We start from the raw sequence: 27,549 nt of genomic DNA, 5'->3' as shown, positions 1-27,549 counted from the left end.
CCTCACCAGCTTAAATATAAATCCCTAGGTCACTAGATGGGTTGCAAACTGGCTCAAGGACAGAACCCACATGGTTAGAATTGCTGGAGCCATGTCAGACTCCAAACCAGTTACAAGTGGCGTCCCACAAGGCTCAGTCCTGGGACCTCTCTTGTTCGGTATATATTTCTCGGAGGTACAGGCCAACACGGAAGGACTGTGGCTGACCAAGTTCGCAGATGACTGCAGACTAGGCGCCATAATCGACTCTCCAGCCGATACACGCATCCTACAAAAGGGCCTCATAGAAACAGACAACTGGTGCCAGAGCCATGGCCTCAAGCTAAACACCAAAAAGTGTATAGTCATCCCCTTTGGCAAAAACAAAGTGCCCACAAATCACCACATAGGTGGTAATCCATTAAGTACGGAAGAAGTAATTAGGGACCTGGGGACCCAAGTTGATAGCAATCTCTCATTTGAAAACCACGTGGCCAAAGTGGTTAGAAAAACATTTTATATAGCCCACCTAATCATGAAGGGATTCACATCTAGATCAGGGGAGGTCATCGTGCCTCTTTACTCATCCCTCATCAGGCCCATAATTGAGTACAATGCCCCTTTTGGGATGTACCTTACCAGACACCTGCAGCAACTGGAAAGACCCCAAAAGTACCTCACCAAGTGGATCAAAGGGCTCAAACAGATGCCATATGCTGCCCAGTTAAAGAAACTCCAGCTCTACTCAGTGGCATACTGCCTGCTCAGAGGCGATCTGTGCCTGACGTATAAAGCCATGTCCAACCCAGAATTAATGGACATGCTGCACCTCAGAAAATCCAAATCCCATCGAGCTATGTGCTCGAGAGACTTGAACCTCAGCACTGAAATAAACAGGACATGCTGGAGGGACAGATTCATAACCCAGAGGCTCCCTTCACTCTGGAATAAAATCCCAGTCCAGGTTAGGCAGAGTCCCTCATTGACTCTCTTCAAGAGGAATCTTGATGAGTGGATGGGAGATCGTAGGTTTACCCCGGCTATCACTTCTGTGACACTGTTAGACAGAGGCACAGTATACTAACCTCGAAAAAGGGCATAGCAAAATTCATTTAAAATGGGTGGCAAAAGCCAAACACACTCTGGCTAGGCTTATAAATGCCCTAGGGCAGATAGCCTAGTATGAACCTATGAACATACATGCATGTGTATATATCAGCTCACATTTTATCTCGTTCTGAATCACTGTTACTGTTTGTTGAATTATGTAACAGTCAAAGTTCATTATATCAGTTATTACATATTTCAAGGGACTTTGCCCTTCTTCGAATTTTTGTGACCCTGGAGCTAGTACATTTAAGTTCCAGCATGTGTTGGAGGGGTGGAGCCTCCCACTTAAAAAGTTGTTTTTGGTTTTACTTTTGGTAATCACAAATGTAACCTATTGGTGTACATTTGTAATTACTTTTTTCTAATGATTTTAGTGGCAGTTAATGATAATCAATAGTGAGTTTGTTCAATACTTTGTGTTTTGATCAAACTCACCAGTGATTATTCATTATAAACTAAGTATGCCTAACTACATGCACACATACATACATACATATGTAGTTAGGCATATTTATGTTTGTGTAGTTTATTTATATCAATGTACACAGTGACAGTGTCAGTGGTCAGTGCAGCTGTATATTACTGCCTCATACTGACTCCGTGTTTGGACAAGGAGGGTACTAGTTTCCTCCTCCTCTCTGCAGGACCCTGCCCAATGACACTACAGTCAATACTCAAGTCAACCTATTCATTATGTGGGGGGGAAGCAGGGCATCTCTGGGCTAGGCAAGTGTGCTGTGGCCCATTTGATGTTCATCAAAGTCAGTGTTGCGGTACTAAGTCTTGGACTTCCTGTCATGTAGAAGCTTGCAGCCAGCCCAAATACCAGTGTCTTTCACAATCCACCAGCTGGCAAACATCTACTGCTGTCCAGTGTCAGGACACTGGGGTATAAACACAGCGTCAGCCAGCATCATCTTCAATTCTTTCTTGTCATGTAGTCTGATGCTCCACAATGCATTACCCAGTCTCATGAGTCCTTCAGTTGGCTTGAATTATCAGAGATAAGTACCCCGCTGAGAAATAGATTCCCACAAAGATTTTCATTCTTAACTGCCTTTTTTTCTTTGGGCTATAGCATGATGCTTCCAACTGTCCAGTCCGTGTTAGATTTAATTCTAAGGCTATTAAATGTAGGGCAAAGTCCCTTCAACAGTATATGTATTCTGGTATGGAGGGTCTTCTCATGCTATGGTGTCCTCTACTTTCTTGGCCATTGTCTCCAAGAAACATAAGGATAAGTGATTAAAGGAGAAGGACATTGGGGACTCTGAGGATATTTCTGTGACCTGTACCTCAACAAAACTTGGTGTCACTGACATAAGTGAAGCACTTTTGTGGCCCCCCCAGGTCTGACATCTGTTAGACCAAAGACCTCTGGCACAAGCCCTTTGAGGGCTGCCATGACTCAGACCAAAACCTTACAGTCTTACATCAGACAACATCAGTTGGGTCTGAAGCTGCTGAGCAGGCCATGGCTTCTGACACCTGAGTTCTGGTGATTGAGGGTGAGGGCAGCATACCCTTTGTAACTCTAAGGGAAAATGCCCCTGGGAACAGGATTGAGGTTGTGGCTATCCACTTGTGACCTGCGGCCTTTACTTCCCCTGTGCTCCCAAACCAAAGAGGCAGTCAGGTTTGCCTGACCCTTGCTGTCTGAGTCCTCTGCCTCATCATCCCAGGTCTCTTCACAGGACTTAGACTGGCAATCTATCCTGCACAAGGATCCTGTGCCAGAAACTTCCCCTGGGAAAAGAAAAAGGGACATTTCTCCCAAGGATATTATGATTCCTCAGAATCAGAGGATGAGGAAGAATTTTCTCATGTGGAACATTTTCTCCTTCAGACTTATGATGACTCTGATTCATATGACACGCTATGCTCAGCCATGCTTCCTGAGGATTTAACCTTTGTAGGCACACTTCATAGAAAGAAGGAAGTCTTTATTTTGGAATCTAGGGAATTCTCCAAGTTTTAAACTCACTACAGAGAGCTTCTGAACCTTCCCTCCCCTAGACCTCTGATGATCTCTCCAGTTCATATTATCTTGGGTGATGGATTCAAAGACTTAATTTTTCGGCCTGACTCCCTTCCACCTGTTCCTAGGATGTCTAACCACATGTTCTTCGTGTATTCACTGCTGCAGTCATCACATTTGGGTTATCCCTGCCAGGGTAGCCCTTGGCCAGCCTGAATACCAGAGACTTAGTATTTCTGCATCGGTTGCTGTCGCTTCAGGACTGACGTCAGTTCATTAGTGGTATAAAGTAAGGCAGACAATGCCATTATATCAGTCTTTCTTGCCATGGAGCCCGAAGTGGAAGTTTGCATGAGTGCCGGTCGGCCGCTACCTGAGTTTCGTCTACCGAATTGAAGTCTTCTAAAGCTAAGTACCCCATTGGGGATCCTTTTTTCTTGCACTAACCGATGTTAGAAAGAGTTAATAATTTTCTCACCTGTGGAAAGCAAATACCACAACGAGACTTTGTCCTCGAATTCCAATATGGCTTCGGTAAGCCATCTGACAGCAGATCTTCTGAAAAAACGTAAAGGTAAAGACAGACTGCACAGGTCCAAACCTACCAGAAATGCTTCCGTTAAGCTAGTCGTCAATTCTCTGGTCCTCAGTGAGGCGCTTTTGCAGCCCCTGATGTCCACGTCTGTGGATTTGCAGGCCACTACCGAGACCCGTTCGGAGTCCGGTATGCCGCAAAACTCTTCTTCGTCTAAGAATCCTGCGGTCGTCTCTACCTTGGATGGGTCCAGAGCTGCTGAGCAGGCACTGGCTTCCGAGGAAGTCCTCTGCACTACCGATTCTCAACACAAACTGACGTCTTTTTTCGCAACTACTGTTCTTTCAAAAATCACTGAGTTTCTAAGGCCCAGAGTACGAACCCCACCCAAGAAACCGACAACTCACTCACAGGCACCTGCTTCCTTGCCCCAGTCTTAAATGCTTAAAATGGTGGAAGACCTTATCATGCTGATCAGGGGAAGCCAAGCTACCCCCTCCAAAAGGAAAAGAGATCTGTCCCCTGTAGTTTTATCTGAACAAGAGTCAGATGACTCTGATGCATCTGAATATGAAGACATGCAATCCCTCTCTACTTATGAGGATTCTGATGCAGAGGATTCCATTCCTTCAGCCTCTCCCCCAGAGGATTTTTCCTTTGGGGAATCCATGCATACCTTAAGGGAGCATTTCCAATGGGCGAGTCAAGACTACCCTCACTCTACAAAGATACTCATGGAATTGCTAGATCTTCCACAGCACAGACCCTTGGCCATCCCCCCAGTCCTGGATGTTGTGGAGGATGTTTTCCTGGACTCCAGCTTGCCTCCTGACACCCTCTCTCCTGCACCCAGAAAACCAGACAGATACTATAGAGTCCCTGACTCACACAAATTACTTTTTAAAAATCCTACTGCTGACCCTGAGGTAATTTCTCAAGGGCCTAAAGGGATTAAAGCAGCCTCTGCTAAGAATCCCACCCCTTCAGATAGGGATTCCCAAGCACTAGACAGATGGGGTAAAAAAATATACACCTCAGCTACTCTTGTTATCAGGGCATTAAATTGTCAGTTCCATATGCTGAAATTTCAGCAACATGCCCTGGAACTTCTCAAAGAAAAAATGTCTTCCTTTTCTGCTTGGGCAGAATCTAAAGAATTACAAGAGTTAATGCATTCTGCAAGTCAGGTAACTAAACACGCCTTGCACTGTGTTTTTGATGCCCTAGAATCTTCTTGCAGGGCAGCAGTCACTGGATCTGTCATTACAAGGCATGCATGGCTTAAGGAACAGCCCCTGCCAGACCATGTCAAATCTAAATTGTTGGATGCCCCTTGCACAAAGATAACTTATTTGGCACTAAGGCAGAAGAGGTCTTAAAAAAGATGGAAGAAAAAGTAAAACCTATGCAAACAGTTAAGGATTTCTTGCAGGTCCAGCCACCCAGGTTCAGCAGACATTGTCCCACCAAACACTGGTCCTTTCCTGCTCCCACCAAGCCAGTCCAGCCTAGGCCCCGGGGAACCAGACCCCCCCCCAGACAGCAGCCTCAGGGAATGCAGGGATCTAAGCAGTGGACTACCTCCACTTCAAAACCAGGAAGTTCTAAGCCACCCCCTTATGGTGAGAACTCACAATGACTCACCTCACCCACACCCTCCATCTACCCACCTTCACTAACCCCTAGGAGGAAAACTCTCGCAAGTACCTGGGCCACCATTACCAATGACCACTGGGTTCTGAACATAGTGTCTCAAGGATACAAATTTTCCTTTCACACCCTTCCAACCCCAAAAGGGTTCCCAGATCTATCACCAAACCAGTGGGCAGAGGCTCAAAAGCAAATCCTTTCCCTGCTCTTTATGAAGGCAGTAGAGCATGTTCCTGCAGAACAGATAGGCCATGGTTTCTACGCCAGACTTTTTCCGATACCCAGAAAAGAGGGCACCTGGCACCCCATCCTCGACCTATCCATTCTAAACACCTTTCTGGTGATCCCAAAATTCAGAATGCACACCCTCCAGCAGCTGCTACCCATGCTCTCCAAGGACGCTTGGCTAGCCACCCTAGATCTAAAAGAGGCCTACCTCCACATTCCTATCAGGGAATCAAGCAGGAAATATTTCCATTTCAGGGCAGGATCTCAACACGTTTAGTTCTCTGCACTTCCCTTTGGCTTATCTACTGCTGCCAGAGTTTTCACAAAATGTCTGGCTCCGGCCATTGCCTTTTGCAGACAAAGAAATATTCAGACTTACCCATACTTAGACGACTGCCTTATTCAGGCCGACAGCCAGGAAAAGCTGTTCAAGCACTTGGCCTTTGTAAAGACCTTACTAACCTTCCTAGGGTACACAGTCAATGAAAAGAGATCCAAACAGGTGCCCACCCAAAGGATTATCTTCCTGGGAGCAAGCCTGGACACAGCATCCCAGATGGCTTACACCAGAGAAGCAATATTTCCTGACAGCCTTCTTCTCTCAACTAGCCACCAGTCCCCAGCTATCTGCAAGAAAGATACTGCAAGCTCTAGGGTTCATGGTATCTTGCATACTACTCATTCCATATGCCAGACTGCATATGAGGAAACTTCAGTGGTACCTAAAAAGCCTTTGGTGTCAACACTCTCAAGATCTGGAAACTCTTCTACCTATACTTCCTTTCCTCAGAAAAGATTTTCTTTGGTGGGCAACAGCATGCTCCCACAACAAGGGACTGCCTTTCTCACCACCGCCACCACCCAGACCCTCACCACAGATGCATCAGATTATGCTTGGGGTGCACACCTGGATGGCAGGTGCATACAGGGCCAATGGAGCCTGCAGCAAATCCCTATGCACATCAACCAAAAAGAGATGATGGCTGTCCAGCATGCCTTGATAGCTTTCAAACCCCTTCTCTCTCCAGGGGCTCTCCTGATCAAAACAGACAACGCCACTGTGATGTGGTATATCAACAAGCAGGGAGAGAAACACTTCTACCCTCTATGCAGGCTAGCCATGACCCTTTGGCACACAGCCTCTGCCATGCAATTACACCTGTTAGCGCAATTCCTACCAGGCTCTCTCAACTCTCTGGCAGACCAATTAAGCAGAAATCTTCTGGACCCACATGAGCGGCAGCTCAACAGAAGAACCTTCACCCTAATAACTCATAAATGGGGTACCCCGAAGGTTGACCTTTTTGCCACCCACACCAACCATCATCTCAGCAAATTCTGCACCAGGGAGCATCACTGCATGACTTGGAAAGTGGATGCTGTGTCCTTCCCCTGGGTCAATCTATCGGTCTATGCCTTTCCTCCACTACCTCTCATCCCCAAGGTACTGCTCCAAATAAAGGAGGAAAAACCAAGGACCATTCCTATAGCTCCAGACTGGCCTCGGCAGCACTGGTACCCCTTGCTGCACAGCCTGTCCCCATTGCCCCCATGGCATCTTCCTCAGATTCCAAACCTCCTGACTCAGAGGGAAAGGGAATTCATGCATCCCCAATTGCAGAGACTCAGTTTGGCAGCTTGGTTTATTCCCTAACCCTAAACCAATCTGCCAGCCTCAGTAAACAGGTTCTAGATGTTATCCATGAGTCCAGAAGCCCTAGCACCAGAAAGTCTTATGCCGACAAATGGAAAAAGTTCTGCACCTGGATCCAGGCTAAGAGAGCCAATATGGCACAGCCCTCCTTCCCTCTCATCCTGGATTACTTAGCTGACCTACTACTACACAGTGGCCTCTCTTTCCCATCTATAAAATTTCTCTCATGGAAGACAGCATTCCTTCTGGCCATCACTTCAGCCAGAAGAGTCTCTGAGCTGCAAGTGCTCATGGCTGTGGAACCCTTCATTATCTTCCATGCTGATAGGGTATCCCTCAGAACTAAACCATCCTTCATGCCCAAGGTGGTGTCCATTGTGGCTCTCAACCAATCCATTCATTTGCCCACCTTTTTTCCTAATCCCCAGAACAGGGGGGAAATGATTCTGTACTCTCTAGATGTGCACAGACAGCTCAGATTATAACTAGACAGGACTAAATCCTTCAGAAAGTCTGATCAATTGCTGGTTAGCTTTGCTACAGGGGTAGAAGGCAAAGCCATCTCCAAACAAACCATCTCCAAATGGATAGCACACTGCATCATTTCTGCTACAAACAACATGGAAAGCCTCCCCCAAGGGGGTCAGGACACACTCCACCAGAGCAACCTCCACTTCTGCAGCTTTCCTCAAAGGAGTCCCCACCAGGGACATCCTGTAGGCTGCCACCTGGACATCTGTTCACACTTTTACCAGGCATTACCACCTGCCTCTCTTCTGCAAATCCAGGGCAGGGTTTGCCTCTGCAGTCATGCAGGGCATCCTAGGCAGCCCCTAGTTTCATTGACTGCCTCCACCCATTTTCTCAGCTTTGGGAATTAACCCAAATGTAATGACTGCAACAGTGAAACACGAAGAACAAAGTACGGTTGTGTACACTTACCATAAATGTAAATGTTCAAGTGTATTCACTGTTGCAGTCCTGGTTTCCTTCCCTCCATCTCCCTTTCCTCTCTTTCCTTACAAGGGACATATTGGTATTTACTTTCTACTGGTGGGGTTCTTCCACCAGAACCTGGCTCCTACTTGGAGGCTTCTGACAGGTTAGGGCAAGAAAAACTGATGTAATGGCGTTGGCTGCCTTACTTTATACTACTGACAACCTGACCTCAGTCCTGAAGTAACAGCAACCGACTCAGAAATACTAAGTCTCTGGTATTCGGGCTGGCCGCGGGCTACCCTGGCAGGGGTAACCGAAATGTGTTGACTGCAACAGTGAATACACTCGAACATCTATATTTATGGTAAGTGTACACAACTGTACTTTCTGCAGTGTGATTGAGTACCGCAAGTACCTCTATAAAAAACAAGTGATGGACCCAGCAGTGGTGTCTGCAGAATCCACCAAAGGAGCTAGTGGGCATGAATCCAAAAAACCCTTACCAAATCTTAGGGAAAACAGATTGCTTGACAGGTTTGGTAAGAAAACTAACACTTTAGCCACCCTGGCAATGAGAGCTCTTAATTGCCAATTCCACATGTTCAAATACCTTTAGTCAGTACAGGAACAAATTAAAACCATGGTGGAGGGGGTTCTAGGATGAGAGCTATGTAATACTGGATCTATATTAGTACAGCGAAGTATGCAGTGAGCGAAAACCATTTGAGCGACACCAAATGTGCGAATATCACAAACATCGCAAGAGTGAATGGAGATCGCCGTAGGGAATTCGTCCCTTTACTTCAATGTAGTGCGATCTCAGAGTTGGTATATTTAAGTAGTGGGGGTTTGGAGTGTGCAGGGGGGCAAGCCCCCCTGCATATAACACTTAGTGACAGTTTTCTTATTTTCAGATTCAAAATTGTCAAACTTCGACCATATGGTATTCGAAGTTTAAAACTTTTGTTCCGATAATATAGAATCGTAATACCATCCTGGTCAGTATAGGAACAAATTAAAACCATGGTAAAGGGGTTCTAGGATGAGATCCTCAGGAAGGATGTCCAGGACCTATGTAATACCCTCCTCTGTGTATCCAGACACTGTCTCAAATGCAGATATGATGCTTTAGATACATCATGCAGGGTAGCTGTCATGGGGTCAGTTACTCAAAGACATACCTGGGTGAGGGCACAACCTCTCTCAGACCAGGTTAAAGGTGAACTCATTCATGCTCCTTTGGACAAGGTGTTTCTTTTTGGAGCCCAACAGAAAAAATGTTTGAAAAAACTGGATAAGTAGGGGAAACAGATTAAATCCATAACATAATTTTTAGCTGTCTTCCACTCCTAGCTACAATAGAAACTATCCAACCAAGTCTTGGCCCTTTCTGCCTAAACATGAAAATTCAAAATAGCCTAGGGGTAAAAAAAGGCACAGACAGCAAAGAAAGTGGCCGACTGAACAATGTTCCAGACTGGGAAGGTTCAAAGATCTTGCTCCCTCCCCCCACTGGAGCAGCTCTGACTACAGCCAGCACCCCCATTTCCTGAGGCTGCCACCTGGTCCTCTATTCACGCCTTCACCAAGCATTACCCCATTGGGACCCTTACTAGGACAACAGCCAACTTTGCTTCTACCATCCTGCAGAGCCTGCTGCTCATAGATCAGATCTCAATCCAACAACCCAACTGCCAAGACTTAGTAATGCAGTACTGACTATAATGAACATAGTACAACTGTGTATACAACTTACCGTAACTGTAGATGTTTGAGTCAATCAATGATAGTACAACTGTGTATATAACTTACCGTAACTGTAGATGTTTATGTCAATCAATGATAGTACAACTGTGTATATAACTTACCATAACTGTAGATGTTTGAGTCAATCAATGATAGTACAACTGTGTATATAACTTACCATAACTGTAGATGTTTGAGTCAATCAATGATAGTACAACTGTGTATATAACTTACCGTAACTGTAGATGTTTGAGTCAATCAATGATAGTACAACTGTGTATATAACTTACGTAACTGTAGATGTTTGAGTCAATCAATGATAGTACAACTGTGTATATAACTTACCGTAACTGTAGATGTTTGAGTCAATCAATGATAGTACAACTGTGTATATAACTTACCGTAACTGTAGATGTTTGAGTCAATCAATGATAGTACAACTGTGTATATAACTTACCATAACTGTAGATGTTTGAGTCAATCAATGATAGTACAACTGTGTATATAACTTACCATAACTGTAGATGTTTGAGTCAATCAATGATAGTACAACTGTGTATATAACTTACCGTAACTGTAGATGTTTGAGTCAATCAATGATAGTACAACTGTGTATATAACTTACCGTAACTGTAGATGTTTGAGTCAATCAATGATAGTACAACTTTGTATATAACTTACCATAACTGTAGATGTTTGAGTCAATCAATGATAGTACAACTGTGCATATAACTTACCGTAATTGTAGATGTTTGAGTCAATCAATGATAGTACAACTGTGTATATAACTTACCATAACTGTAGATGTTTGAGTCAATCAATGATAGTACCATAGCTCTCAACCTTCCATCTCCAAAATGAGGAACACTAACCCTCATAATGTGGAACAAATGGGCAAAATGTGGAACATATACTAATGGCTTACTAACAACTTCAACTAGGAAGGCCATAGGATGGTTAAAATATGCTGGTTTTACTTATAAAGAGGATATTTTAATGAACTGATATGATTAATTTCTATTTACCATGGATTTCACTTAAAAAAATTCCTAACACTGAATGTGTGACAAAGTCTTTCAATGTGGAACATTGAGGAACTTTGAGGAACATGAACTTTTTAAGACCCCAAATGAGGTACGTTCCTCGTAATGAGGTACACTTGAGAGGTATGGATAGTACAACTGTGTATATAACTTACCATAATTGTAGATGTTTGAGTCAATCAATGATAGTACAACTGTGTATATAACTTACCATAACTGTAGATGTTTGAGTCAATCAATGATAGTACAACTGTGCATATAACTTACCGTAATTGTAGATGTTTGAGTCAATCAATGATAGTACAACTGTGCATATAACTTACCGTAATTGTAGATGTTTGAGTCAATCAATGATAGTACAACTGTGTATATAACTTACCGTAACTGTAGATGTTTGAGTCAATCAGTGTTGCAATACCCTTTCCCACCCTCCTTCCCACTCTGTCTCTCACTACCTCAGGTTGGGGTAGGTCCCTTCACTCCACTTATTATCCCTACCCCCTTCCTTTCCTGCTCCTCAGCTCATGAATCCTTTCTAATGGTAGGGATTGTTGGTCAGGTTGTGCTCCACATCAGGACCATCGGACCTTTCTTTATACCCTGACATCCTGATGTTGGACAGCAATGGATGTCTGCAGGCTGGGGGATGGTGAAAGATTCTGGTATTCAGTTCAGCCTTGGGCTTCTGCATGACAGGGAGGCCCAAGACTCAGTACGTCAACATAGATATACTCAACCTTCTACAATTATAAGTTATCTACATAACTGTACTTTCCTGAACAGGAAGTCCAGTGGGCTTGTTCATTCCCCAGTGGTGAGAGTTGGATGGTATGGAGTGAACCAGTTAGTGGGTCCTGTGGACTGGCCTGTCCCTGTAGTTGTTGCTACTTGATGGCTTCCTTGAGCTCCACAGTGTTGCTTGGCATCAGGAAGGTGTGCAGGCCTACAAACATAGACAGACACACACACACACAAACACACACACACACACACACACACACACACACACACACACACACACACACACACACACACATGCACACAAATTACTTCCTGGGTTGCTAAGTGCCACTTTGCATCATGTGTTCTGCAGGCATTTTATTCATAGATATGACACTCAGTGCTCTTGCTAGACTCACCAAAGTGGGCAGACAAAGCAGCTTCCCACCTGTCAGATGGACGAGACACCAATGGTTGCTCACTCCTCTCCTTCTTGGCCTCTTATCTCCAGCACCCATACTGCTAATCAGACATGTGTCACATGGCTCACAGTCATGGTTTCATCCCTCTGTGACATGGGAGGAAGAGAAGGTTAGTAAATTTTATATGAGTCAGATCAGAAGTTGCAGAAATATGCATCTTTGAAAATAGAATGTGCTGAAAATTTCATTAGTTTGACTTGTTTGAGAAAATTCCTTTATGTAGTCAAACACCAGAGATGAAAACTAATTAGACAGATCACAGTGTGAAAGATCATAACTACTTATAGTGGAAATTTCAAAAGATTAAAGGGGCTTTGAGCTGGCCCATGGCAGAGGTGGACAAAGCCCTGACAGCAGCCCCAGCAACTTGGATTTAATTAGCTAGTACAGGAACTATGATGAGTCAGCTAGAGGATGAGAGTTAGCTGGCAACATCAGCTGAGCTATCCCAGGAGCAGGAGACGACTGCGTCTTTTATGCAGCTGGAGTCAGTATGTGTGTGCTTCTGAGAGTATGTCCTAATTTCATTTTTGTTTATTTGTTTTTGTTTATTTATTTAACTGGCCACAACCACAACATGCGTCGATAAATTAGTGTAGACAATCAACTGACATGTGTTTGAGAGGTGGTAAGAAAGCAAACTGCACTGAAAAATCATACCTAGACTTGGGGAAAACATGCAAATCTCCATACAGACAGTGACTGGAAATTTAGTCCAAACTCTGGAGGCAATGACTTCTGTCTGAGTAGTGCATCAGGAAAGGATTAGGCATAAAAGCCCTCCTAATCCCATACAGTAACTGTTCCAGTCCTGGTTCTTGTCTCCTTCTGATGCTAATAGGTGATTGGGAGAGAGAAGGGAGATGCTGCAACTAATGAGGGTGGGCTTGACCATCACAAGGACTTGGGATAAGAAAGTCTACAAAAATAGTTTAAAGGTACATTTGCCATCTAACTCAGTGTAGAAGGTGAACCACTACTCATTATCATTTGTCAGAATCCATTTCAGTGCAGCAATCTCAGGGTTTTTTATATAATTAAGATGTGTGTCAGAGAGTTATGTCACACATAAAAGCCTGTGTTCCTCTTTCACACGGTGCAAATATCTTGACCATTTGTAAGGCTCTTTACTGCCAAGAATGAGTTATAATCCAAGACTGTAACTGTTGGGAGCATGCAGTGCCTGATGAAAACATTCATGGTAAGGGGCGTCAGAGTAGGAGGTCTTATCACTCAAAGACCACAGAAGACCAGAGCATGACATGCTGGCCACACTGTTACTTTTTGAAGTGACCAAAACAGCTGCAGAGTAGTACTTTCTGGGCACTCCCCAATTTGGTTGGGGGTCTGTTTGTACTTTGAACCATTTCTACAGTCCAGTTTTTCTCTCATTCTGAAATGTGAACCTTATAAGCAAAATTTGTTAAGATTACTAATATGATTATGTTTGAATTACTTCAAATGTGCGTTGAAACTGGTGATTACCATATGACAACCTTTCCAGTCAGAAGGGCAGAAACACACAATGGCTGCTTTGTCTGTACCATTGGATATGTTTGCTTCAGCTTTTCAGGGTATTAACGCAAGATTATCAGATGTATTGTGGTCTGACCGATTGTCAGACTGCTGGTGTCCTGCAGTTTTTATGGAGTCTGTTCTTGGTTATTGTGTCCTTTCTTGTGTAGAAACATAGCGGAAACAAATGTATGTACAATGTAGCTGAACCTGGAGCACAGTTCTTCTAAGGCTGAAGGAGATGAAAACGTATTTACAGTTTCTTTTTTGTTGATTTAATGGATGTTATTCAACACTGATAAACTGATTAGACACAGGAATACATTTTATTTTTTTAAGCAAACATAAGTCCTCTAATATCAAAAGTAGAATACTGTTTCCCTCCTGTTACATTGGTGGTTAAGTATCTAGGATTTGCAAGCTTGCATAGTACCAAGATCTAAATATACTGGTTTGAAACAAGAGGAGAAACCGTACACCACAAAACTTGCATGAAAGTAAGATGACAAGTGTCAGAAAGTACATTTGTGAGCAAGTGTGGCAACAGTCATTTTTGCTGAATATTAAGAGAAATGTAAAATAAATGTGCAGATATCATTTAACCATCTCTTATTATGATAACGCCAGAGACAAGGATTTTCATCTTACCAAAGCTACTGCAAAAATATATACTGTGTTAGGCTGCAACATATGTTGCATGAAACCTAAAAGATTTTGAGATATATTGCTGTGCCATACTAATAAGGACTGTGGAATGTAAATGAGTCCTGCTGAACTGCACTCCGATTCTACATCATATAGAGGTTTTACAAGCTTAAAGCTCTCTACTCACCAGTCAGTTTACATGCTCAGTTTGGGCACATTACAACATGTTTTCTACATATATGTGATAGGTGTGTCATCTCCAGTTTATAAAATGAAATTACTTTTAAATGCATCAAGGCTTTTATTTATTGCTTAATTGGTAAGGTATTTCAAACATAATGGTTTTAACTGTGCCAAGTTTAATCTTCTAATGTTCACAGTGGCATCTCCTGTAAATAGTATTAAGTTTTCCTTGTTGAAAAGCAGTTATAAAAAAAGTCAAAGCATTCATTAGCATATGAAACCTTGACAGTGGCAAGTCACCTTTAATCCTTCTATAGTGGTCATGCTTATAGATTCATTGGTTTGGGGAATAAGCCCAAAGCTTATTGACCATTGAGAAGCTTGACGGCCTGGATCCTGTGTTGAAACTTATGGACACCCAAGTAGCTGTCCAATTCTTCCTTAAAAGTTTGGATTGATGAGTTAAGTTGGTTAAGACCTAAACACCTTAAGCATTTAGACTAAACACCTTAAGCATTCATTTATACATTAGCCCCCAGCAAAACACTAAAGTAATCCTAAGATTTTCTGGCCATCCCTAAAAAAACTATTACATTTAGGCCATACTAACACACCTTCCCCTTCCATTACTACTAATAATGACTCCATTGCCACTCAGTCCCACTCCCACATCATCTCTTATTGATGACTACCTCACTTTCCCCATGCCATTTCCCACCGTACCTGAAAACCAAATACAGACATTTGCCCTTTACTCTTTTCCTACCACCACTGTAAGAAAACTATTTAGCAAACTAAAAAAAACAATTCTGGCTGCTGGCAACCTTCCCACCAATTTTCTAAAAGTTTCTGCAGATGTATTAGCCATCCCAGACTCCAGTCATTAACTGAAAACTACATGCCTTCCATATATAAAAAAAAATCCTTAACAATCACTCTTTCATAAAAGTTGTACAGCAACTGAATTTGCTAACTATAGATCCATTGCAATCCTATCACCTCTTTCAAAAATCGTAGAGAAATGTATTCATGCACAGCTAATACAATTTTTAACTAACGACGACCTCCACTCCAAAACCCAATACAGTTTTGAGCCCAACCACAGTACTACACCCACTGTTCTTAATTCCTCTCACATTATTAACTCAAATAGAAATGAAGGCAACTTAGTTTACTCACTTTTCCTTGACTTATCCAAAGTGTTTGACAGAATGTCTCACCAAAAACGTCTCTCTGAACATGCTTCCCCCGACTACAATCTTTCCTCACTTTCCTGGTTTCACAGCTACCTTTCCAGTCACCAAAAGACAGTTAAATGACAAGATCTCTCACCTTTCCAAACAGACTCTGTTGGCATTCTGTAAGGCTCAACACTTGGCCAAACCAAACTATTAGGAGATATATAACTGGTGAAAAACCTTAAGTTCAACCATCATATAATACAAGCCATTAGCAAAACTCATCAAAAACTTGACTCCTCGTGCAGGGTTAAGCAGTATTTGACAGACACTGCAAGGATTATGTTAGTATCAACTTAACTTCTTTTGAAACTGTGCTTCACCTGTTCTAGCAAAAATCTGCAATACTTATAAATCTAAACTGGCCTCACGCTGCCATAAAGTAACTACAGCTGCAACCAGCCTTTCTTACAGAACACAATATTGCCTGATATTACTAAATGATATTACTAAATGTCACTAAAGTGACTCAAACTCTCAAACCAGCTTACTTACTCACAACTTATCACTGCTTCCAATCTCTTATACTCTTCACAGAAATGCCCAGCACTAGAAAGACCTTCATCTAGTAAGAAACTCCTATTAGTAATCAGTAAATCATACAAGACAGAAATTCCCTCCACTCCCACTATGTGTAAAAACTATGAAACAATATTTCTACTTATATTAACAGACTGTGCAAAATTTTGAAGCTGTTTACTTTTTTTCTAACAGTTTCTAAACCAATCCTACCTCTGTGCATCCTGCTCATTAAGTTATTTTCCCTCCAGTCCTTTCCACTGCATGAACTCAAACCTCCTTTCCATCCTATACTCTTTTTAGCCTCCACTTATATGACCATTGTAAGCAACCCTATATGTTTTAACACCCAACTCCTAGCAGTAAGTCTTTCTCCGTGCACTAACTAAAACACTACCCACATTCTTTCCTATCTGCTGCCAGTTCATACTCTGTCCCACCTCATCCACCCCACATTCTTAATGTTAACTATAACTACTATACATTTTAAGCAACAGTTTTCATCTTTATAAATATATTATTTCTTATTATAGAATCATGTAATTGTTGTCACTCAATATGCATATATAAAATTAAATGTGTATAAAGTTATGTTACTGAGCCTATTTTTAAACGATATGTAAAAAAAAAGATAGTTAACAAGTACACTGCCTTACTGGCATATGGGTAGTAGCGCTCTGCTATCAAAGCTCAGAGCTCCTCCCACTGTCTCTCTGTGGGTGCAGTGGACCAATCACCTGACAGTACAGCCTCACAGACAAGACACTTTCAGTTTTGCAGAGCCATAGTAAGAGAAGGATCTCATGGAAGACTGCTCTTTACCCTGGATTTCTTCAGCTACTGATCACAGATAAGAAACCCTTTTGGGTTTTATTGCCTCACTCTCCCTTTTTCTATCAGTGCTTGAACTGTGTCTCATGCGGAATTGCTTTTTTTTTCTTATTGAAAAATTGTATGTATTTGAATTTTATTTCTGTTACAGTATAAGTGCTATACTGTTTATTTTAGGATAATTCTAAGTTTCTCTGGGGTTTTTAACCCTTTTAGTGTGTTTTATGGCCATTGGTAAATGCTATACTAAGACCCTTTTAGTGCAGGTCCTCTCATTGCCTTCTGCTGCTAGAAACACTAGTAAATCATGGTTATTTCCATTGATTAAAGATGTCTTTTGAAAGTTTAATAGGAAAAATTGTTTTGCAGGTTTTTTTTTTGAGGCTATGATTATTTAAAAGAATTGTATAAATCTGCAGCATTAATTCCCAACTTTGGTGCCATTTTGTTTGTGAAATATTTCTGACAGGATTTGTTTTTCTTAAGTTAAAATTTAATTCCTTGTCTAAGGCTATTTTAGTCTATTTCCATTTATGTGGGGCTGAAATTAGTCTTTATATATTATAACTAGAGGTCTTTATCGATATGTTTTTGTGCTTTGTGCTGGGCTACTCAAATTGCTGGCTTTTTCTTAAGTACAGTATTCAGTATAATATCCCCATAGAAATAAAATTAAGATAACTATTTACAGTGGAAATAGTTGGATTTCTCCAATTTGTACTGGGCTGACTGTGCAACCAGTATTTCATATTGATCTGGCTAGTTTTTGCTCCCTGACTTGATAGACTCAGCTATCATCCCCCTCACCATTTTGAATAATCTACTTGAGTCTGACTGTGTCTTTGGTACAGCAGTTAAACAGATCCTTAAACAGTGGGATGACAGAGGTAAACTTATGCAAGGGGCATCAGAAATGTTTCATACTCCCAAATTTCCTCCTTTAAGCAAGATAATTTTCAGCGGTCCAACAAACAGAAGTCCCAGCTGAACAAAAAACAAAGTAATAAAAGGAAATGCTGGAATGAGAATTCCATCAAGCTAGCAATAGGATTCCTTTCTCAAAAATGATAACTCCCTCTTTCCAACTTATGACTATGCAGAGGTAGAACACCTGTCTTTTTCAAGTACCCCCTTCCAAATGCCATGTCTCTAAAGTTAGCTCTCAACAAAGCATCCTGGCCATCAGAGGTTTCTGACAAATGGGTGCTCAACATATTGGGCAGGGGTTAAAATGGCAGTGGAAGGAACATCCATCTCCATTCAGAGTATTCCCTCTCACCTGTTGGACCAGACTTTGTTATTTCCTCCTATTCTCTGGCAAATGCTGTACTCAGGGTTTTAGAACCAGTCCCTGATTTGGAAAGAATGAGATGTTTCTACTCCAGAAGTTTCCTGGACCACCAAAAGGAGTTGTTGTGGAGACCAGTGTTGGACTTTTCCTTTCTGAATACATTTGTCAAGGTCCTCAAGTTCAAAATGCTTATCTTACAGACAGTGCTTCCTCTTTTTCTGGACCACAGTTTCATGATGACCATGGACTTGAAAGGGCACATATCATCATATCCCCACTGCTTATCATTTCAGGATATTTCTGAGGTTTCTTGTGTCTGGTTTGCACAGTTTTCTGTATTGCCCTTTTGGCTACCCACTGTACCTTGAGTGTTTACCAAATGCCTTTCCTCGTAGTGGCCCACCATCGGACTCTGAACGATTACATTTTTCCATACTTAGATGACTTGCTAATCTGCACAGGGTCTGTGACCAGCTATTTGGATTCTCTAGAGAATGTCCTGACCTTACTCTCCTATTTAAGGTTTAAGTTGAACCTCTGGCAGTCATGTCTGACACCCTCACAAAGACTAATCTTCCCGGGCTGCTAATTGACTCCCACTAGAGAATGAGTTTTCTTCCTAAATGGTGTTTCTAGAATTATCCAAGAGAATGTTGCTTCAACAAGAGGATTCCTAAATATTATTGGACTGATGCCAGCCATGATTCTCATGATACCACTGGCCCATCTTCACATGAGAAAAATTGAATGAAATGTCGAAAATTCTTGGACCTAGCACCTTTATTCTCTGGAATCCCAGTTACTAGCACAGTCCTTCATCAGATTAGAGTTACAGTGGTGGAGAGAACAGTTGAAAATCAATCCAAGACTTCCTTTCTCCCCTCCGTTGCCAGTGCAATCTGTCAGGACAGATTAATCTGACTTCATTTGGGGAGCTGTGTCATTAAGGATGTAATTGCAAGCCACTTCCGGGCCCAAGGATGCACAGAGATGGAGATTCATGCTTTGAAAGTCCTTTACCACATATGGATTCCATGTCTTCTTATGATGGTTACAGACAACACCACAGTGATGTGGTACTTCAAGAAAGTAAGGGTTACAAGGTCATACCCTCTGTGTCAGTTGGCAGTGATGGCCTGGGAACTGGCTTTACAGCACTGTCTGACTCTTCAGGTGTGGCTTTACAGCATTGTCTGACTCTTCAGGTGTGGCTTTACAGCATTGTCTGACTCTTCAGGTGTGGCTTTACAGCATTGTCTGACTCTTCAGGTGTGGCTTTACAGCATTGTCTGACTCTTCAGGTATCATACATCTGTCAGAGCAGAATATTTGGCAAACACAGTAAGCAGATCCTGAGCAGACCCACAGGAGTGGCAGCTCAAGGCTGTGATGTTCCAGGATCTACTCCAGATGTGTCAAATGCCTCAGATATAACTGTTCACCTCCCTTCAACACAGACAGCTGGAGAAATTCTGTTCCAGACATGCTTGGAGGACAGATGCATTCTCATTCCCGTGGTCAAGAATGTTTCTGTATGAGTTTCCACCCTTTCCACTGATTCACAATTTACTTCTTAAGGTTCAGCGAGGAAATGCCAAAGATCATTGTGGTGATCTCCTATAGGCCCAGGCAATGTTGGTTCTTCTTTTTAAGGGATTAGTCAAGGGCAATTACCACAGACTTCCTCACATTCTGGATCTGCTCACACAGTCTCAGGGGTGACTGTGCACTCCAATTTGGATTAACTTGATTCAGTCTTGACTCCGTTTAGGTACTTGTTTCATGAAGATGTGCAGCAGGTGGTAAAGAAGGCCAGAAAACCTGCTACTAGAAAATCTTATGTTTATAAATGGATGAGGTTTTCTTAATGGTACCAAAATGAAACAGAGGGTCCATTGAGGTTAATATCGCTCTGATCTTGAAATATTTGTGTGAGCATCTTCAAGATGGCTTATTGTGTGCATCCATTTAGGTGCAGTCAGTGGCCATCTCTGCGTCTCTGCCTGTGGATCTCCCTCTTTCTTTTTCTCATTTGGCAAAGCAGTTCATGAAATGAGTTTTGCATATGAAGCCGCCTTGCAAGTAAATTTCTCCCTCATGGGGTATCAACTGTGTTCTTGAAAAATTAACTTTATCACCTTTTGAACCAGCAGCTCAAACTGATCTCAAGTTCTTAATGTGGGAAACTGTTTTTTTTTATAGCTTTGACATCTGCAAGGCTAGTTTCTGAGCCAAAAGCTGTTATGGTGGGACATCTTTATTTGATTTTCCAATGGTACAGGTTTAAGTTACATACAAATCCTTCTTTTATTTCAAGATTGGTCTCATAATTCACTCTCAGTCACAGTCTAGGGAGAGAGGATACTTCAACCTTGGATGTGCAACGGCCTTTTCTAAATCCAGAGAAGGCTTCACAAGTACTGTTCTCCAGGGGCTACTCGACCTTTATCCTTCCTACCCCCAAGTTGGGTAAGCTCTGGGAATCTACCCATATGTTAGTAAGGCAGCATGTTTGTTGAGCATAGTACAGTTGAGTAAGTTCTACTGATCTGTAACAGATGATGCTCATAGAACATACTGCCTTACTGCCAGTACCCTTCCAATATCCCCCATTTGCTGTATCTATTTAGTTGCTACTGAGTTTTGTTCAGCGGCCTTGTTGTTTTGTGTGTGTGTGTGTGTGTGTGTGTGTGTGTGTGTGTGTGTGTGTGTGTGTGTGTGTGTGTGTGTGTGTGAGACTTTTGGTTTGGAATAGAAGGTGTTCAGAAATCTTAAATTTTCATCTCTTCTTCATGCTGAACCCTAAAACACTGAAAGGGTCCTGTTTGTTGGTCTGAAGGGCAGTCTTGGTTGTGACAGGTGATTGGTCCTTCAAACCCACAGATAGGCAATAGGAGGAGTTCTGACCTTTGATAGACTGCCAGAGGGAGGGTAGCAGGGCACTACTATCCATATGCCACACAGTAGTATGACTAGCTCAGTCAGTATAGCATAAGACTCTTAATCTTAGGGTTGTGGGTTCATGCCCCATGTTCAGTGAGTCCCTTAGGGGATTGGTTCGGCGTAATAGTTAAGGACTTTGCCTTATAAACACAATGTACAAGGTTTGATTCTGACCTCACGTTATTGGCTAGGTTTAAAATGATCCTTCAAGGAAGTTAGCCTAGTATTCACCTTTGAACCTGTGAGCCACTAAGGCAATGTGTTCTTCAAACATGTACTGTTACAGGTAAGTGGATCTTATATAGCAGTCATTTTTCCAAATTATGCATTCATGTAACTCTGTGAAGCATTTTTCCCTGGGCTGCTGCTGAGAATGGGCACTGCCCAGTCAGACTTTTCTGGTATATGATAATCACTAAATCTGCCTAACTTTTCTAACCATCATTCACTGATGTCTTTATATTTATTTATTCTATGTGTGTCTTTATTTAAGGCCTAGGTAAAAATGTTCCATGGGATTTATAAATGCCTTATATCAGGCACATGTAAGGAAGTTATTAATATGTGCTAAGCATCCTTAGGCATATGCTGAATAGTTGCATAAGCAGCTGTGGTTGTTCTGGAGGGCTTTGTATAAATAACCCTGGGCATATGGTTATTAGCTTAATAGTTGGCTTTATTTTTGGACTGTTGTGCTGGACCATGGCCGTATTGGCTGTAGAGCCTTTGTAACATAGGCTGTGTCACATTGTACTATATTCTAATAAATATGATAACATGCATGTTACATAATACATTTAGATATGAGTCTGAGTTCTAATATACATTAATGTATTATTATTACACCACTGGTTCCCAACTATATATGTTTTTGGCTCCCATGGCACTCTGATCATCAGCCACATCTCGGGAGAACCCTTGTTCCCTAAACCAGAGTGCCTGCATTGCCCTCCCAGAGTGGGGCTGTTCATGTTGGGGGGGGTAGGCTAATAATGGAGGCCTCTATCCTAAAACTTTTGAACTGGGAAGATCGGTTAGCCCTGCTACAGCATTGTCCTTGGAGCTTTCCTGCGATTTTTTTAATGTATTAGACTCCCCTTGCTGTAACAAGTAATGGGCATGCTACCAAAGCATGGTCTCAGCACTGGCCCAGTGCAGCATGCCCACGTCCACATACACCTAAACCTAGTTACAACACGACATGCTACCTGTACGGCCAGGTATCAGTCTTCAGTGTTATTGCTGCTGATAGACCACCTGGCCTCCACCAGAGGGTAATACTAATCACATAGCATTCTAGAACTTCCTCCCTCCCCCCAAGATAGACAAGACAAAGTCAGTTGCCAATTCATCATTCCCTGGCTGTTTTTTTTTTTTCATGCACTCAGACCCACAGTTTGACCCCAGGTTGTTGTGCTGACAGTTAAAATGGCATCTGTCAATGCCACAGATCAGGCACATCACTATCTGTTGATTTTAATTTAATGTAAAATAAAAAAGAACATCTTAATTGTCCTAAAATAGATAACTAAACACAGCCGTACAAATGAAAAACAAAAATCTCATGAATCCTAAACCTTTTTTCTGTTTTACATTTTCAAGAGTAGATCCATTCTTTGTACTTAGTAGCACAAGACTTCTTGTTACCAAATTGCAAGACTTTGCCTTTTTAAATACAGAGTGTAAGAATATTTTGTTTAAACCCAAATGCAGTTTTCCAAAAGTACAGACTAAAGGTTTCTAAATGAGCATCTTGAATTATTGATGCAATTTCATTATTACTGTATCTTGTATTATCAGTTACTGCCTGCAAGTCAGATGTACAAAATGCAAATATTACCTAGCAATGGACCAAAAAAATAAACCCTGAGGTATACCACTAGTTAGTTATTACACCACTAGTTAGTTATTATTGACCTACGCAACTGTTTACACAACTGTTCACTCCTACGTGCTGCTAAATAAGCCAGATGCTACCTCCACTTAATTATATGAGTTCAAGTACTACACATTATATAAGAACTTCTCTTACCAGTTCTCTTTTTAATGAAAGTATGTGTGCATTGAAATTCCTAACAAGCAGGAGCAAGCCCCTACAATACAAACTTTATGCATGTAGCTCTCTGAGGACGTAGCACATTTTGTGGGGTTTATGTAAGAGTACTTTGCCAATATTCAAAATTCAGCAAGCCATACCTTTTGCTGTGATAAATTGTACCAGACAGTGCCAAATTTGGCCAAACTTCACTTGACAAATCCATACTTGATAACCGACACACATTCTTCACATCCATGATGTATAATATCATTAAAAGACATTTTTTGTGAAACTAGATCAAGGCCTAAAGACTTCTGAAAAGCTGGATGTATTATATTTAGTGTACATCTTTAAGTGCCTTAGTCATAGGTAAAAAACATCAAGGTCATTACGAGGACCAAATGTATTTTTGAATAAAATCAGAATATTCTAATGCTCATTTGAAATTTGTATTTGTGTGGGTTTATTTTGATCCATTGCCACTTTCTATATTATCAGGAATATTCAGTATTACAAGTGTCTTTTCTATTGTAAACTTTTCTTGTACCACAGTCAGTCTAATTCTCAAGTGGAACTGCAGGAGAATATATTATTCCAGTTACTTTGTGATTCAGTGAGATCAGTTAAAAAGTAGAATAATGCATATTGCTAATCCAGGGCTCTGCAGTTACTACCTTTAAGCAGGTTTTGGCTTAATAATGCTGCTTGTCTGAAAACTAGACTCAAACCCTGCCCATTGTTTCAGACATGCAAAAGAATAATTCACCTAAAAAAGATACAGGGTAGCCATTAGTAATGTACACATTCTGTGTAATTCTTTTGGTTAGTTCATACGGTAAAGGACAAATAGTTAGGCTACTAATATTGGATGCTCTAAAGGAGGAGTTGTGGTACAGATCTATGTGATGTGGGTAGTTGTAGTAATCGTCTTTCTAACAAATACAGAGATAGGTTTTGCTTATACATTTTATACTTATTTTTCCCTTTATTTTTTTCTAAAGGGAATGTTTTATGATCGTGCAAATGAAAACGATACTCTCCCAAACTCTGCAGTACCCCCAATCATCAAAGATTCTGAGCGTATGGTGTATGTGGCGCTCTCGGAATACTTCTTTGATTCAGCAATGGATGCTTACTACAAAGCTGGAGTGTTCGCCATGGACATCTCTGGAGAAAAGGTAAAAGTTAATGACATAGTAAACAGCTCTTGGAACATTAGTAATGTTAAAAATAGAATTAAAGTTCACTACTTCAGAAGAAAGGCAAGTCTTTGTGGGCAGCAAAATATGTACAACTGTTTTCTCTCATTTTTCAGATGTAACTTAAGCATAGTTCAGTGTTTTATCTTTTTCCTACTTCCTGATGGGAATGATTTATAAATGTTCCTGTTCATAGTGTCAAAAGACAAAAACATATAACTGAAACGACTGGGTTGTTTCCTATCACAATGCATCTTATAGAAATGTACAGCAAACTGGATGAAGGGAAAATATGATTAAGCAGAGGCAACATTTATGATTCTGGTTGACACCTTTTAAATAATGCATGAGTTTGTGTTACTGACTTATTGATGAAAAAAGTCCAAAAGAATGTGCACTTTTTCCTTCCAGCCGACTTGATGGCTCTGAAGGAGCTTGTCCTTCTGTGATAAAAGTAATTGCTGTGAAGAACTAAGCCTGGAGAGCCAAGACAGGTTACAGCCAGGAAAGTGAAACTTAACATACAATAAGACTGATCAAACTGGCATAAATGAAGGCATTGTATTATGGATTGTTTGCAAAGTTCTTAGTAATGTCGGGACATTTTCTGTTGTTTCAAAACATACATAGACATTATGCTAAAGCTAAGTTGCATTGTACTTGTTTTTCAGTGAGTTTGATACATAAAACAAAATGTGTAATACAGTATATAACTTCATTTGATACTGTGGAAGTATATTATACTTCAAAATCAAACTAAATCCTTTCTTCTTGACTGTGCATATTTGCAGTGCAGATCTGTGTGCCTTGTAAATTGCTAGGTTAGTTCCTATTGATGCAAGATCATTCTGGTTTGCTGACACTTTCCTTTCCTCTTGGACAAGCAACTATGGGATCAGGAAATGCATCTTTTAAATTTCAAACTAAAGTCACAGAAAATCCTCTTTGGGACTTATAGAGAAACTTTGTTAAAAATAATAGATGTTATGTGATCCTATCTCGCCTACATTCTGACTGATGGGTTCGGAGCCGATCCCTCGGCTCCTCGCTTATGCCAAAGAGCGAAGTCTCTTATTGGCTGAGCTTATTATATCCCAGGATGCACCACTACCAGTCCCCAGATCTCGCTTTGCGCTAACTAGCGGGTCTCGAGCTGGCTGAGCTGAGTAGTATTTAACTTACTTTTTTCTGTCAGAAATTTGCTGTTCTTATCATAAAAAGCTGTTTTAACGGCTACTCTGTGCTTTTGTGTGTGATTGGAGTTTTTTTAGTGAAAAACTTGTAGTGTGATTGCTTGTTTGTTCTGATTTCATGCCTCCTTCATCTGTAGGGCCTTTCGCGGTCAGTCAACCCCTCTCAAACCCTTGGGGTTTTAAGATCCCCTTGAGTTAATTGTTGTTAACCGGATTGTTACCTAATCGGCAGTTGTAAACTGATTTTTGTAGTGTCAGTTAAGACATTATAGTGTTGTTTTTGCTGTCAGAGATTTTACTGCATTATTGTTATAATGTCTCAGAATCCTAGGCCTTCGGGCTTTAAAAAATGCACCAAATGTAATTTTAAAATGTCAATCACAGATGACCACTCTCTGTGTTTATTGTTTGGGTGCAAAACATTTACAAGAGTCATGCAGTGTGTGTCACGCTTTTTCCTCGAGGGTCCTCCAGGAGAGGAAAAATAAACTCATTCTTAAAGGCTTAATAAAACCCTCCTTTGAAGAAGCTTTAGCATCCTCTCCTTCTCCCGCTAAAAAAGGGCGTCGGCTCCGACCAGTCCGTCGGATCCGACCGCCAAAAGACATAGGCAGGCTTCTCCTTCGGCTCCAAGGACTTCGAGGGCGAACGGTCTGCCTCGATGCCACCAGTCTCGACTCCTCTGGCTTCGGGCCGATGGCTGGGGCATCGAGGCGGGTCACCTTCGGCTCCACTGGTCTCGGAGCCAACAAAGGTTGCCGCTCAGACTCCTCCCTCGGCGCGAAGTCCTCCTCGGCACCGATGGAAACTAGTGTGGGTATTCCTTCGGCGCCGATAGTCATCGAGTCACCTCGGCGGTCCCCTAGCCCTTTGGGGCCGTTGGAGAGGCCATCTCGAACCCGTTCAGTATCCTCTAGGTCATCGAGGATGTCGGATTCGGATATAGACAGGGTGCTCCAAAGACTGTTCCAGTCCCCAGTCTTTCAAAATTTGTTACGGCTCCGACCCAGTTGGCGGAGCTGATGGCCCATGCCCATGTCATTGCTATTCCTCCTCCGACCGCTCGGCGCCGGAGCAGGTGCTGTTGGAGCCGGTGGAGATCTTAGGGTCGGCTCCGACCCTTACTCCAACCCGGCCTTCGGGTCCGAGTTTGGTACACGGACTTCTTCGGCTGGACCTGGGGATGTTTGGGACCTATGCTATCGGTTCCGAGCCTCCCTCTCGGTGCTTCGGGACTTCCGTCTGCTATCATGGCTCGAGACCGGACACTCCCAGGATTCTGGGGTCCGGCTTTCAGAGCTATGAGGAGTGCCTTGGCCAAGTCTTCGGCCATCTCTACCTTCCCTGGGCGTGGAGACTGGGTCTTTGGCAGTTCCTGTCCGTAGGCAGCGGAGCCCCTGGGCCTGAGGTTACCCCATTGGGGTTCCCCTCCTCCTGAGGGTTCTTCAGAGTTGTCTTCAGAGGAACCCCAAGGAAGAGATCGTGCAAGAGGAAGCACGTGGACTCCCGAGTCTATTACATCTGACACTGATCTTGATGATGCAGAGGGTCCCGTCGCCCTCGGATGATGTCTCATTTGCAGACATCTTAGAGATCCTCAAACAACGAGGCGGCTGGATATCCAAACCCTCTGCTGATGAGTCAGTGCTCCTCAAGGCCTTTGGGGCTCAGCCTTCCGCCTCCTGGGTGTCTCCGCCCATCGACAAGCTCCTGGATTTAGTTTGTCGGGAACATCCAGATACCGTGGAACCAGCCCCTGCTCGTCCTAACAAATTTTTGTCTGCCCCACCCGAGAAGGAGTTCCTGACTAAAGGCGTGGCTGTAGATGCCATGGTGGTGGCATCTGCTACACAACAGGACGTGGCAGAGGCTTCAAAGTCCGTCCATCCT

General features: G+C 42.2%; 1 protein-coding gene across 2 annotated transcripts in view; it reads left to right on the top strand.

Moving 5' to 3' along the window:
• Positions 1 to 27,549, top strand: part of LOC122817075 (phospholipid transfer protein) — a 257,047-nt gene that overhangs the window by 102,556 nt on the left and 126,942 nt on the right. For both annotated transcript variants that reach the window (XM_044090228.1, XM_044090227.1), the window contains exon 9: positions 24,269 to 24,445. In XM_044090228.1, the coding sequence (XP_043946163.1) occupies positions 24,269 to 24,445 (177 nt within the window). The remainder of the gene's footprint in view (positions 1 to 24,268; positions 24,446 to 27,549) is intronic.

This window comes from Protopterus annectens, chromosome 12.part0 (genome assembly GCF_019279795.1).
Source record: "Protopterus annectens isolate FY-2018-M chromosome 12.part0, PAN1.0, whole genome shotgun sequence".
Lineage (NCBI taxonomy): Eukaryota > Metazoa > Chordata > Ceratodontiformes > Protopteridae > Protopterus > Protopterus annectens.
This window is presented reverse-complemented; position numbering and strand designations above follow the sequence as displayed.